General features: G+C 45.1%; 1 protein-coding gene across 4 annotated transcripts in view; it reads right to left on the bottom strand.

The window, feature by feature from the left end:
* The window catches only part of COL20A1 (collagen type XX alpha 1 chain), a 50,746-nt gene that overhangs the window by 6,738 nt on the left and 29,271 nt on the right, over nt 1-14,737 (bottom strand). For all 4 annotated transcript variants that reach the window (XM_075768695.1, XM_075768698.1, XM_075768696.1 and 1 more), the window contains 12 exons: nt 14,076-14,114; nt 11,980-12,118; nt 10,103-10,245; nt 9,604-9,713; nt 8,668-8,826; nt 6,041-6,118; nt 5,342-5,428; nt 3,068-3,121; nt 2,012-2,107; nt 1,470-1,523; nt 1,065-1,118; nt 686-739 (listed from right to left, as the gene is read on the bottom strand). In XM_075768695.1, the coding sequence (XP_075624810.1) occupies nt 686-739; nt 1,065-1,118; nt 1,470-1,523; nt 2,012-2,107; nt 3,068-3,121; nt 5,342-5,428; nt 6,041-6,118; nt 8,668-8,826; nt 9,604-9,713; nt 10,103-10,245; nt 11,980-12,118; nt 14,076-14,114 (1,067 nt within the window). The remainder of the gene's footprint in view (nt 1-685; nt 740-1,064; nt 1,119-1,469; nt 1,524-2,011; nt 2,108-3,067; nt 3,122-5,341; nt 5,429-6,040; nt 6,119-8,667; nt 8,827-9,603; nt 9,714-10,102; nt 10,246-11,979; nt 12,119-14,075; nt 14,115-14,737) is intronic.

Raw genomic sequence — 14,737 nt, forward strand, 5'->3', positions numbered from 1 at the left:
CTTCAGCACAACTACTGTGGGGTGTAATGCAAAGACAGCAGTGAGCAACCTCCATCTTACACTATTCAGTACTGCCAAATTCCTTATAATTCAGCAGTAGGAATCAAGAACTAGCAGGTCCACCACCCATCATATAAAACCAAATTTGGTTCAGTTTCCCATGTAAAGTGAAGTGTACCTGTTTCAGAGAACTTGGAAGAGCTATGGTGCCTTCAAATTAGCAGATGGATGTAAATCAACAAATCTTAAGGTTCTGCTATCTTGGGCACAACAGAGTGCAAATACACCTATCTCCATACAGCAGATATTGGAAATGGCGGGGGTGGAACCTTTCACACCTGCCTGCATCCTCCAGCTCCTGCTGATTTCAGTCTAACAAACCCATATACCTCAAACTCAACCAACAGCTGAAAAACAGTAGCACCATGAAAACGGAGATAGCGAAACAAGCATCTCCTTGCTGGGTCAAAGCTTCCCTAGAACCTGCCAGAAGCAGCCAAGGTTTTTCTTCTTACACGGACAATGGCAGGGAAAATGGACATCTGCGCAATGTGCCAGGTATTCCCCGTGATACCCCCAAAAGGTGTTCTGCCCCAACACCTCTGGGTGACAGCTAGTCAGCAGAAACCACAAGCCCCTGCTGAGGAAGAGGTTTCGATATGCATCACTCATAGTGAGGACTCACCCTTGGTCCAGGAGGTCCTGGAGGTCCGGCTGTGCCTTCTAGTCCCCTCACGCCCTGCAAAGCCAAAGCCAGTCATGTACTAATGAGAGGATTCAAAGAGACCTAGTAAGCAGTGAGGTGTTTTTTCCATGTGCTGCTCGCTAGGAATGGGTAAAAAATGCATCCGCCAAGCAGGCAAGAAGGGTGGCACCTGGTCAAATTCGGCCAAACATGAGATGACCCCATTTTTTTTTTCCCCAATCCATCTGGCTTTGTGAAAAGACCATTTACTTATGCACTGAGTGCATTAGGAGAGCTGGATGTTTCTGGTCTCTGCTGGTATGCTCACAGAAGGATTTTAGGCACCCATGCATGAAAACTCAGAGGTGAGGTATTTTACCTTTGCACCTTGAAGACCGTCCCTGCCCGGAGCTCCCTGCACACCAGGAATGCCCTGTAAATCAGAATTGCTGGATAAAGTTGGCATCTGATTATCATTACCCTGCTTCATCTTGTAACAGGGGATGTAAGAAAAAGAAGAAACAGTTATTCACTGTTATTCACCAAGCAATCACTGTTATCCCACCTTTAACTGCATTATATCTAGCTTCCAGATAGGTCTGTCTGTCTTGCACCAAATGCCTCAGTTTTCTTGGGAAAGTGATGACACTCCACAATGAAAGATAGTTTCTAAGCAGACAACCACAATAACTCTATGGCTTTTCAATCTTGCATAAAAAGTAGTCGCTGGGAAAAAAATGGGCAGATCTTTGAGACAATTAAAAGGAATGGTGTCTGCCATTACCTGCATGCCAGGACTTCCAGTGTCTCCTTTCTCTCCTTTAATTCCTGGTGGTCCCTTGGATTAAAACAGAAGACGTAGTTAGGCAACGCTGCAGCATCCTTTAAAGCAAACAGCATCCTGCTTCTCCATGTCCCAGGTTGCTCCTGCTCTCTGCACTGCTACAGGGTACTTTACAGCCACAGCACGTGCACGGGGATTCTGCAGCCCCAGACAGGTACACAGCAGCCCCCACCTCCACTGCTTGACAGGCAAGCATGATCATTGCAAAGAAAAATGCCTGAATACTCCACTGGGCGGTTTTCATTAAAGGCACATTAGGGAAAGTCTGGACACAGTCTTTTGCCAGAATGACTAAGAGCAGGACCTCGTCAGCACAAAAAAAAGATCATCATCTCTCTCTAGTGCAGCTGTCCAGCTGTTAGTAAGGATGATGTAAATACATAGATCGCATTCTGGGGGCTTTATTGAGACACCCATTTCTGAGACGTGTTCTAACTGCAAAGAGCGAGTGATAAAAAAAGGCAGTGGAAGATATCACATACCACAGGACCCTGAACCGTGATTCCCTGGGAACCTGGAGAGCCTTGCTGACCACTAGGACCCTCTGGCCCTACTTGTCCAGGTGGGCCTGGTTCACCCTAAAGCCAAAGACATGAAATCAAACATAAGAAAGCAATTAGTGCCTGCTCTCCACATGGGCTGCACTGCATGACATGGGTCAGCAGGAACCGTCTACAGGATTCAAGATGAAGTCAGGACAGTGAGGGCATCTCTAGTAACCTCAGCTGCCTTTGCCTTTTAGGTCCAAGGTTTTGGAGCATCTTTCACGGGAGAAGACAGCAAAGCTGCAGATGGTGCTTTACAAAGCCTGATTCAGCTTCCCAAGCAGCAGGTCATGTCTGTTATTCAAGGTGGCCAGAGGGCAAAGGGAAATGTTCCTTAACTTGTGGCTGAGATCTGTATCCATTCTCATCCCTTCCCCAAAATCTTTCCCCTGTGACCACGCTGCTTTCCCAGATGTTGCCCCGAAGAAGGGGACCAATGGGTTGGTCTGGCTATGCCCTGCATTGATCAGTGAACACTTGTACCAAGGCTTGCTCCAGTCCCCAGAGTTTGAGGATTCAGACCCAGCTGTTCCCTATGCTCACCTTGGGGCTGCTCCTGAAGGCTTTGTGTGGGTCTTGCTCTGCTTCGCTCATCACGCTGCACTGCCCCAGAGCAGTACCAATCTGTCTGGCAGGTTTGGCAACCAGAACAAGCACAGCACAAAGACCGACCATTTTCCAGCAAGGCTGCTTTCAGAGAACATTGCTGACTGCATTAATTCAGTGCAATCAGGCTTATCATCTCAATTTCCAAAGCCCAACTGAGCATTTAATTAATAATAAGTGTTTCCATCTTCTTCAATGCATTGCTTCTTAAGGCTCTGTTTGGGCTCTGCTTGGTACAGCAAGATAGTCCCCAGTCTAAGGAGTCCAGCTCAGACCAGGAATGAACACATCCAGCTGCACTAACAGAGGGGTCTGCACTCCTGCATCATGCCTCCAACAAAGCCTGAAGAAACAAAGCCAGTGGTAGTGCTGAGTATTGGGACTCACCTTGGGTCCTGGCTCCCCCTGCTCCCCTTGGGGTCCTCTCCTCCCAGGGCTGCCCTGCCAGTAGGACACAAAGCTGCTGTTACGAATATCATAATCTCTATTGCAGTGTAACCAGGAGCCTAGGGGACAGAAGTTGGTGCACTTTGCTGTGCACAGTGGAAGATGTTTCCTGCCCCAGATAGCTTGCAGCAAATGGAGACGAGGAGAAAATTAATCAAGTCATCCAGCAAACATGGAAAAGGGGAGAAGAGAGAACAGCACAGCCCCTCTGTGACAGGCAGTGGGTAAACTACACTCACCACCAGCAGGAAGAGATGAAGTTTCAACCTGTTCAACCTCCTCCCTCTAACACCCCCAGCAAATCTATGCTGCGACGTCACATATGAACATAGGAACACACTTGAGAAGAAAAAGAAGAGGTGCTCACAACTAAAACCCTTTGGGACTATGTTGGTTTTTATAATACCATCCCGAGAGAACAGACACATGCTGAGATCAGGGACAGCAACCAGCTCTGGGGAGACCTGGCTTAGCTCTGCATCTGCAGAACTGCTGGATGGAGAGCAGAAACCAATCTTCTGGCATGAACCAATATTCTGTGAACTTTTGACATCTTAATCTGAAAGTTTCCATTCTTGACTCTAAGAAAACAATGGGTTTGGATTAAGAAGTACAGGCAGGGAGCTTTGGGAAAGGTGCTTTCAGAAGCTCCCAGAAGCTCATTTCAGATGTCACCTGGACCTGGTCAAAAACACTCATTAAGGACAGTGATAAATACAAGGTGGGACATAATCTTGCTAACTGGAGTTTTAAAAATAGCAACATGTTCTCTTGTAACTGCAGAAAATTACCAAGGGTTTAGTGGTATGAGGATAAGGTTATGTGTCAAAACTGTATTTTCTCTAATGCTTAAAAGAGTCTTGCTCTTTAAAGCGTTGTACTGCAGAGATGTTTAAACCACAGGGCAATGCAAGCTGCTAATTATGCACTTAGGATATTGAAGCAAACTGTGATAGTGGAGCGTGCTGTGTAATTAAACTTCCACCGGAATGAGCACGTAATTACTCTGCAACGAGGCACTGTTCCTTGCAAAGCGTGGAACTGAATTCACAGTTAAATCATAGCAATGCAAGGGGTGATCTGAAGCCTTTTCACTTGAGCAAGGAGTCCAATGGTTTGCTAATGGTTATTTTCCAGGAGCAAAGCACCTGGAGTGGTTGAAATGGGGTGCTCTGGACAGGTTGTCAGGCTCCAGCTGCCTTGTGCAAATAAAATGCTTTCCCTCAAACTTCCAAAATGTAAACTTTTTGATAGCTGCTTCCTAGTGTTTAACGGGAATATTTCCTCCTGCAATTTAAGCCCATGATGACTCTCCTGCGTCCATAATGGATAGGGCAAAATACTGCATTTGCCCTTTATCACTGAGCATGTTACATACTTAATGACTGTTATTGCTTCCCCCCATTTCCTTCAGGGTTTTCTTGCAGGTCACATTCACCATAAAGAGAGAGAGCTTTAGGGACAGACAGAACTGCAGTCTCCCTTTTCTCCCACCCACACAGACACTTACAAAGCTCCTGCTTAACACAGAAAAGAGATAGGAAGGTTTTGTGGTGTTTGTTTTTTGTGTTTTTTGTTTGCACTTCCCCCCCCCCCCCCGCCAATTTACAAAGAGTTTCAGAGCCTCTGATCCATGAAATCTCTGCAGGCACCGAGGACGACCCATCCTCCTCTCCTAAGAGGATTAAGGTGGCACCAGGAACCGCTCAGCCTGTTCCCAGCTGCAGCTGTTGCATTGCCAACTCCCCATCTCCTCATTTCATCAGCATCTGAACCTCAGGAACACCTCTCAGCTTTGCTCTGACACAAGGAGGACATCAAAGCTCCCTGAGACAGGATGAGAGGAAACAGCCTTGAGTTGTGCCAGAGGAGGTTTAGATTGGATATTAGGAAAAATTTCTTCACCGAAAGGGTTGTCAATCATTGGAACAGGCTGCCCAGGGAAGTGGTTCAGTCACCATCCCTGGAGGTATTTAAAAGATGTGTAGATGTGGTGCTTAGGGACATGGTTTAGTGGTGGTCTTGGCAGTGCTGGGTTAACGGTTGGACTGGATGATCTTAAGAATCTTTTCCAACCTAAAGGATTCAACTATTCTAAAACCTCATGGAGCCCCAGGAGCGTTATCCTCATGCCTGGCCTGCCCAAACAACACGAAGCAACACCAGAGCATGCAATACACTGCTTTCAAAGAACACGTGGAAGGGTGAACTCACAGGGGGCCCTGGAGGTCCTGGCAAGCCCGGGCGGCCAGAAGTACAAGAGCAGGCAGGAGCTAAGGTAGGGCAGGTCTCCTCATCCCTCTGAAACGAAAGCAAGCCAAACTGGCATGAGCAGCTGCGTAGCAAGAGTGGGATGGATCACATGTAACATTTTTAGTGTTTCAAAATTCAGTTTGAGAAAAGCACAAATTTTCTCTACTCCACTGAGAGATTTTTTGTGAACAACGGAGTGCTTTATTTTTCTGTCAAATAACCAGTTTAGACAAAAACCAATATTGCATAACACATACTGGAAGATAATTTTCTCTTTTGCTAAGTATTTATACACCCCACAACGCAACTTTCTGTGTTAAGAAGAAAACTTGAAAAGAAGAGCAGGGGGATGTTGTGACCCAGAGCTGAGGTGGCAGCAAAGCTGTACGACTACCAGGGCTGCTGTCACAGATGAGTTTGTGACAGAAGGGATATACACTGCAACAGGATTTGGAGTTTTCTTTCCTTTCGAAGCAAACATAGTTTTGTTCACTTCACCAAAAAAACACACAGATGTTATTCTCAAGAGAAGAGGAAAAAAGAAATATGGTTTCCCTCTTGAGTCTATCAAAATAATTTGCAGTGTGATTTCAGTGCCATTGACTTGTTCCATCATCCCCAGCTTCATGTCAATTAGCAGAGTGGTCCCTCTTGTCTTACCAGTGCAGGGAGATCACAGCATCTGTCTTCCTCTGCCCCTATGCTGCTGCACATGATCTGCAAAGACTGCAGCTGGAACTGTGGAAAAAAGAGAGTTTGACAAAAAAGTAGCATTGGCACACACAGTCCATCAATAAAATCTCATGACGTTTAAGTGCTAAAAATAATCTTCAGTAATCATTTGACAGGATTCCTCCATGTGGTCCCAACTATAATGGTGCCCAAAAGAGTCACAACATGAAAAGTACCCCTGGCCATTGAGTGTTTTACAAGCCCTCAGGTCTTGGTGTTTTGCTAAGCGAATCAACAAGCAGCTTCACAACAGCAAAAGTCAAGTGTCCAATTTACTCACAGTCCTGCAACAACGGGTAGGTTCTCAAGTAACTGGGCTTCAGCATCACCAAAATGCAAAAGCAAACTTTGCTTTGCTCCCCTTAGGTGCATGGAGATAAGAGTAAACATGGCAGGAGCATTTCCCAGGATAGATGTGATCCCCTCCCAAGAACACCCAACCTGTCTGTCCCACCACATCCTTCACAACTGACACATCTTCCCATTCTGATTAACAAAGGAGCACACACTGCACCAAGCTGAACTAAAATAAAGAGGCACAGATTTTTTTCTTTCCTTGACATCATTTCTCATCTTTTTTTTTCCCTTCCACTCCATGCATCTAACAACGAGCAAGCTGTACAGCCCAGGGAGTGTGACGTGCAGCATACAGATATAGATGAGCCACGTAGATCGAGTGGCATTTAAAGATATCTTAAATTAAATAAGGTTCTATGATAACCAGTAATGAGACACTCTGTCTTCTCAAGGGCAGCAGAGCCATGGAAGACATGAAGCTTTGCTGTGCTTGAAAAGCAATGGGAGTAGGGACAGCACAAAGCTGTTCATTACTTAGCTGATACGTCTAGCTAAACTGCTAGCAGGGAGAGTGGGGGAGGAACAAGGAAAGCATCGATTCCTGCCTTGTGGGCCACAGGCTTGTGATCAAATTGCTACCGAATTTATTTAGGACATAAGTAAATACTGCTTGAATACCACTGTCCCCTGGCTTCTTACACAGCTGACCCCATGTCCTGGTTTTGCCTGGGATAGAGTTAAATTTTCTTACTAGCAGCTGGTATAGTGCTGTGGTTTGGATTTAGGATGAGAATAATGTTGGTAACACACTAATATTTTAGTTGTTGCCAAGCAGTCAGGGAGTTTTCAGCTTCTCATACTGCCCTGCCAAGGACAAGGCAGGGGGTGCACAGAAAGCTGGGAGGGGACACAGCCAGGATAGGTGATGTAAACTGACCAAATGGATATTCCACACCATATGACATCATGCTCAGTATATAACTGGGGGTGGGCTGAGAGGTGTGCAGCTCAGGAACTAGCTGAGCATCGGTTTCAGGTGGTGAGAAATTGTGCTGCGTATCACTTATTTTGTATATTCTATTATTATTATCATCATCATCATAATCTTCCTTTTCTGTCCTACTAAACTGTCTTTACCTTTTTCTTTTTGATTCTCTCCCCCATCTCACTGCAGGGAGGGAGGGAGGAGAGGGAGCAAACAGCTGTGTGGTTTGGTTAGCTGCCTGCTGGCTTAAACCGTGACAACCCATATCTTACAGGCAATTCCAATGTCCACTTTTTTCCTGGTATATCCCAGACCTCTGCTTCTGTCTTTACAGTTGGGGAGGCATATGGGAAAAACTGTTTTTACTGCGCTGCTTTGAGGCAAGGGAAGTTGTAAATCAACTGATGCGCTGTTTTCCCCTGGACTCCTAGATCTAAAAGCAGAGCTAAGGAGTAAAAGCTTCACATAAGTCATGAATTATTTTCTACAGTCCCACTGGCACGTTGTGAGGGATGAACTTGCCCCTTATTCTGCACATATTTATCACTCCTGTTTTGTGGAGTAAGTATTGCAACGGACTGCCAGGCGATAACGCACACAGGTGTTTTTGCCCTCAGGACCGTGCACTGGGCTGTCACGGGACATGACACCGAGTCCACACTTTCCCTTGCTCTTTCCTCTTGAGGGAGGTGGGCTCTCTGCACTGCCGTGCGACGCATAAGGACATACCCTCAGGGCTGTGGGGTTTCTTTTTCAAGTAGCAGCGCACAAAAAGCCTCTATCCTGAAGGTTATTTTCCTATCATTTGCATGCAGATAGGCAAGCCCAAAGACACTGGAGGCTGAGGCGCATCCAGCCCTGTTGCCTTCAGCCACCCGATATCACTCAGGGACCAATGTGCACAACCTTCCCTTGCAGAAGGAATTCCCAAACCCTCATGTCTGCTTCAGCATCTTAGTGCAGGATCTGTGCTTCCCCGGTCCCCAGGCGATGCAGCCAGCTGAAGGCACCCCCAGGACACGCTCAAGCTGCTGACTCTGATCACAGACCTCAGACAGAGGTAGGAGGCGAGGGGGAGAAACACCGCGCTAGGAAAGCTCATTAAAATCGCAGAGATCAGCGGGATCAGGACACGGTCGTGCGTCACAGCAGCGTTTGGAGGCATTCAGAGCGAGCGTGATGTGAGATGGCACTCCTCTCCATCTGCCCACCCCAGCCAGCTCCAAATTTAAGCCTCCTCACTCTCCAACAGCAGGCACCACTGGGGACTCACCGATGCAGACCCGCTCCTGGGTCCTCTGGTCCTGGTTACTTTTCCCAGCATGATGAAGCCAGCGGTGGAGATGCTGCCGACGGTGTTGATAGGTTTCTCTGCTATTTTCTTACAGTCCAGATAGAGTTTGATCTTGAAGTGGCTCACGGCCACATGCACCTGGGTGGCAGGTGGAGAGAGGCAGGTTGGAGCTCCGTGAGGAGACTGGGAAGTCTTTTAAAGACAATAATGCCTTCTGCCCAATTCCCAGACTGCTGCCATTACTACCGGTGTGTTTTTAATGAGCAAACAGATTGAGGAGGCTCAGGAATAAGTTTCAGTGTCTGCAGTGCAACACTGCACTCTTCCCTGATGTTTACCTCACCTCTCCTTGGGAGAAGCCTTTCTGGAGTTGTAGTATTAAATAATTCAATTTTCAGAACTAGCTGAATAATGAAACTGCCTATAGGTACTGATAGAAACTGCTCGTTGCTCATTTGGGTGGAATACCTTTGCTCTGAGGACACAGATGGCCAAAAACCCCTGTTATGAGTGAAAAAGTGGCCTTCTCACAAGGCTAGATTTATTTTATTTTATTTTTCCCTTCCTTCTAGCACTAAATGGTCACCAAAATCCCAAATTTAAAAAAAAAAAAAGTTTGATTTTTCTATTCTTCCTGAATATTAAGACCCAAAAACCCCTCAGCTTTGGAGTTTCTGGTGGGGAAGGGAGGAAACAAATCAATATGTGGAAATCATATTTTTAACACAAGATGAACCTTAATTCTTTACAGTCATAAAATTCAGTATATCAACAAGAGGTTTGCCAGTCCCTAGCAATGTGGATGTAAAGCATTTGTATAATCACTCCTCACTTCGAACAATACATATTGATGGCATAATATTCTCAGACTGGAGTGAGATCATGAGCCACATTTCTCCCTCTCCTGATAAGGACCTTATGAAAGCTCCCATAGAATATCTTCTTCACTTCCTGCTGGTCAAAGGAGACTTCCTGTAAATCAGCCTTGTAGTCATGATTGAAATAGGTCAAGGATTTCTTACTGGCTACAGGGAAAATAGGACAAATAACAGCTTAGAATTAAAAGAGAAATTGATTTCACCCACATATTGAATAGTAAATAAATAGGCTTAAACATGGTGAAAGACTTCATAGGTTATAATTAAATACTTCTAAACAGTGGAAAAGAAAAAGAATATGTAAAAATAAAGAATGTGTTACCAGGAGAATAAAAATGAAAAACTGTCTTTTAATTGCACTAGGAAGCATTTAAAATGCAAGGTTGGCAGCAACAAGAAAGCTTCCAAAAAACTGCCGCAGTATAACAAGAACATTAAAACATTAAAACTTTCCAAGTGAATACCAAAATGACTTCTGCTGCTTGCAGAAATGTATGCAAATACCTGAATTTAATGTATTCAACAAAAAACCTTACGGTCAAGGTTAACACCGAGGAGGGGCTGGAAGTCCTCGTCTGTTATTTGCCACACAGCGAAGGGCTCCTTGGGGGTCTCGGGCAGGAGGCGCAGGAGGATGCTGATGGTGTGCTCGGGTGGGATTGCAAAGAGGTGGACGTCGCTGGAACGAGACAAGCCGAGCAAGCATCAGTGGCTTAAAGCAGTGAGAGCTAGCAGGCAACATCCTACAGACAGGGCTCATCCACCGTGTTTCTTGGGTAGGGTGGTGTGGAAAAGCTTCACCCAAGGGAGGTGAACATGATACGCCAGGAAAGAGCCTGGCCCCTATTTTGTGCATTGCTCTCAGGCTGTTGAAGCCTGTGCTGAGTGATGAGCCCTCAAGGGCCTTCCCCTCGTGCCATGGGGGAGACCCAGGTGCAGCAGTCGGTGTCAGTCCATCGCTGCCAGAGCTGCCTCGGGGAATGGCAAGATGCAGCGATGCTTTTCAAAATAGACCCCAGCAGTAGCTTACAAAACATCCCCGCCAGGCTCCAAAACACTTCCTCAAGTCTCTTCAAGAAGTAGGAATGGTCATCATGCAGCATGGGGTAAATCTTTAAGCCTTGGCAGAAATCAGTGTAAAAGTGCCCTTCAGGGATAAGCACAGAGCCCACAGAAAGCCCCCTCCAGCTCCCCACATCCCAGATGCAAAATTTGGGCTCAGTGCTGGAAGACAAGACCACGCAGCGATGCCCGTCAGCAGCTGCTGGCACGACCCAGCTCCCTGTGCAGCCGCTGCCAAACCCGTCAGAGCACACCGGGTAGGAGCAGCAGCAAGAGGGTACAAGGCAATGAGGAAGGTCAAATTGGTTATGCCTGAAATACATCTGTAATCTGAAACAGGACACATTTGCATGGGCATACACACAACTCATCAAGCATCTTTTCAGGACTGATTCATAAATAATGCCAGGTTCTTATTTCTCTCTCTCTTTCTGAAGGAGAAATGTCCTTGGAAAGGCATATGTACCAGCTGAACAACAGGATTTGCCCATAGTTTTCTGAGTATTTAGACCAAAGAGTTCTGTGAATTTCCCCCACTCTGTTTAGTCTAAGAAGCTTTGCTTCTTTAACTAAGATTAAACTGAGCCAGTGCCTCAGTAATTAGGCTTTAAACAAAGTAGCACTGAATGTCAGGAGTCAGATCATTCCTGATTTATAATCGTAAAAAATGAATGAGGTCATGGGAGCTGCCTGGCCCACTTGGAACCCTGCGGAGAAGCCTCGTACACAATGAAACAGGGTCAAGTCACAATCCAGAGTCAGTGGTTATTCCCTCTCATCAATAAAGACCAAGCTGCAGACATCAGCTATGAGACAAATATTTTCTAAAGCAAAGATCTGTCTCCAAACCAGAGATGCTGGGAGAAGGGATTGAAGATGAAAATATGACCTCAAACTGCCATCACTGAAGTGTACGTGGCTGTGGACAGAATGCCTAAAGAACTGTGCGGTATCCATACATGAGATGATCCTTATGTCCATCACAGTAACTAACACTGCTGGAAAAAGTGATTTTGTAAACAGGAAAAAACCTCACTGTGAAAATGTTTGGCTTCACAAAAAATATAATGAATACCTCTATTGTGCCCCCTTCACTTCTGCGTGACATATTCCATAATCATCTTGAAGACAGTCACAGGTTAATTTTTTTATATAATAGGAAAAATACTCTGGCATTCTTTTCAGTCTACCTGTGGTTTGATTTAGCTCATCATTTTTATCGTTTCATTTTGAAGTTGCCAGTGGGGCTGCATCATTCATCCACAAATCAGTGATCTTTGCTGCGAGCATAGCTAATGTGTGCATGTGAGACCAACAATGAGCATGACGCTGGTCACAGCTCTGCTCCCACCTGGTCCTCTGCGTGAGCTGAGTGTCTCTGAACAGGGTGAAGGTACGGGACCCGCTGAATACAAATGGTTCCATAGCTACACCTTTAATGGAGGCGTACTCCTTCTCTACTAAGCCAAAAGCTTCCATCATATCGAATCCTGGAACAAAGAAAAACAGAAAAGTAAGTGGTTAGAAAAGAGTGCCAAAAAAAAAAAAAGTGATTGCAGAATGGGTAGAATTAGCCTCTAGCTAGCACAGACAGGCAATAGGAGAAAACGCCATAGCAACACAAACATCAAGGCTGTGCAAACTCTCTAGAAACCTGGAGTGTGCTCCACAAGTGGCAGCCAAAGAAAATAGTTTGTGCCTCTACCCTCTGCACATATTTGCTGTAATCTCCTCTTGGAGAAGGGTAGACTAAAGATGAAGACTTTCACAATTGTGTTTTCAAATCTCCAGAATGAAAAACAAATGAGAAAGAAGTTACTTCAACAATTTCTCCTCTTCAGCTAGATGCAAAAATACTATCTTCAAAAGACATGGAATCAGTCCAGTAATTGGTAGCATGGAGAGAGAATTATTTCTGCTCTGAAGTGCCTTATATGCAAGAGCCAGAAAAATTAGGAAAGAACTTTAAAATATGACCAATTCCATTTTTCTATTTTCATCAGACACCCAAGGGTGACCTGCCTTATGCGGTCTACAGAGATTCTCCCCTGACATCTCTGCCCACCTCCCTGGCTTGTGCAGCTTCATCTCCCTCTCCCAGCTCATCATTAAAGCTCCAAGTCATTTTCTCATTTCAGTTTTCTGTTCAGTAAGACAAGATCTTGCAGTTGGGATTCTTTTTTTAGTTTATCTGAGTCTGCAGCAGGCTGGGATGAAGGAGATAGCTCATTCTTTAGCAAATGGAAAGGCTACAACTTCATTACAACATGGTCCTTTCACTCTGGATTCCCTCACCCTTTCACCATTTACAATCTTCTGCAGTTTCTTGGCTTGAGTTGTTATTTTGCCTGGGGGTTGTATTTTGCCTGGGGGTTGGTCCAGGGTGCTTGTTTTGTTTTGTTTTGTTTTCCTTCCAAAAGAACTAGGAAGCTTGCCAAAAGAAATTACCTACTTGAGAGCCATATATCTCTGATATGGGGCTTCTGGCACTGGAACTTCCTTTAAAATGTGCAGGAAATATTGTAGTGTAAATACTGAAAATAAAGCTTGAGTCACAATTATAAACATATTGGAATATGCTCATATTATTATCATATGAATCTGCCATTCCTGCTAAGGAAATGGGCTACTCCTGCCACCTTTGTCAGGAAGGAGAAGGAAAGGCCAACATTTTATGTGGCTTTATGTTGATTGCTTTGGTTTCTGCATCCATAGACAGAGCGACAATGCCGAGAGCCTCCCAGGCAGGGATGCGCGTCCAGGTGAGCTGCGAGGGTCAGGGGTGGGAGCTGAGCAGAGATAAGTGACTCAGCCATGGAGTAACAGCGGAGCTGAGAACTGAATCCAGTTTCTCAGTCTCACCCATATCACAAAGCTCCCTGGGAAGGAGGTGATACCACTTTATAAGCAAGACTAATTGCTTTCTAAGTAGCAAATATATACAGCAGCCCCAACAGCATGAAGTGAGGTTGTGGCATAGACAGGAGAGATGGGAGCTTGCTACCTTAGCAAAGTCCGTACAGCCTGACTGCAGAGAGCTCTTTGGGTATCCATACCTCCTCTAGAGGATGCAAAGGTGATCTTGGTGACAGGCTGAGAGTTTTTCTTAAGGAGCCTATATGAGTTAGGGATTGAAATCCTCTTGAAATTCAACAGCCTTTTGAAGCCTAGCTTCTTCAAGGCCAGTGAAAATCCCAGCATTAACCACTAACAGCCAAGAGCACGAGCTGATGGAACAGCAGGGGCATACCAATTCATTCAGTGCAGAATATTCTTCTACTCCATAAAGAACATTTTCCTATTTCAGTTCTCAGACTTCTCCCCTTTCCCTCAGGACAGGGAAACCATTTCCCTCCTGCTCAGTTGTTGCATATTTCTCAAGAGAAGACCAGGTAGTCTTTTCACAGTCACAGCCCAGCACCACTGGGGCTTGATGTTCTACTGTACCTCGTACGGAGCCTTTGGTAGAGCTGATGGTGGGGCAGGCTGTGAGAAGAAAATAAAAGGGAAAAACTATTAGGGAAAAAAGGACAGTAAAGAATTATGGAAGCAAAAGGAACACAGCTCCCCTAGGCAGAGCAACAGAAAAACACAGCAAAACTTGGAATATTCTACAGCTTAATTCAGAGCCTGGCCTTTAACATTATTTATATACATATGGGGAGAGAGAGAATTTATGTTTATGCAAACATAAAGGTTGTTCCTTGGCTTGCCTATCACAAAAATAAAAATATTGTCTTTCATCAAACATCTTCATGATCACTTTCTTTTGACTAACTCACCTGGCACCTTATAATATGAAATACAAGGGTGTATCATGTTCTGCAAATTTCTCCTTAAAAGCAGACATCTAAACCAAAACACTAATATATTTTTTGAACCAGTGCTTTTACTGCGACATCTGCCTTAATGGTGTTGTAAAATAGATATCTGCAGTTCCAAATTTTGAACTTGAAACTCAAAATAGACACAGCAAAAATATATATCTCAACCTGAGAGTTTGGCTTTTGAACTGTTTAGGGAAACAGAAAGAGTTCTCGCAAAGTTTGCAGTTTGCCTTTCAGAAATTCCCTTGATGAATCCTCTAAGATGCCACAGGACGGAAAGCA

Source organism: Balearica regulorum, chromosome 16 (genome assembly GCF_011004875.1).
Source record: "Balearica regulorum gibbericeps isolate bBalReg1 chromosome 16, bBalReg1.pri, whole genome shotgun sequence".
Classification (NCBI taxonomy): Eukaryota; Metazoa; Chordata; class Aves; order Gruiformes; family Gruidae; genus Balearica; species Balearica regulorum.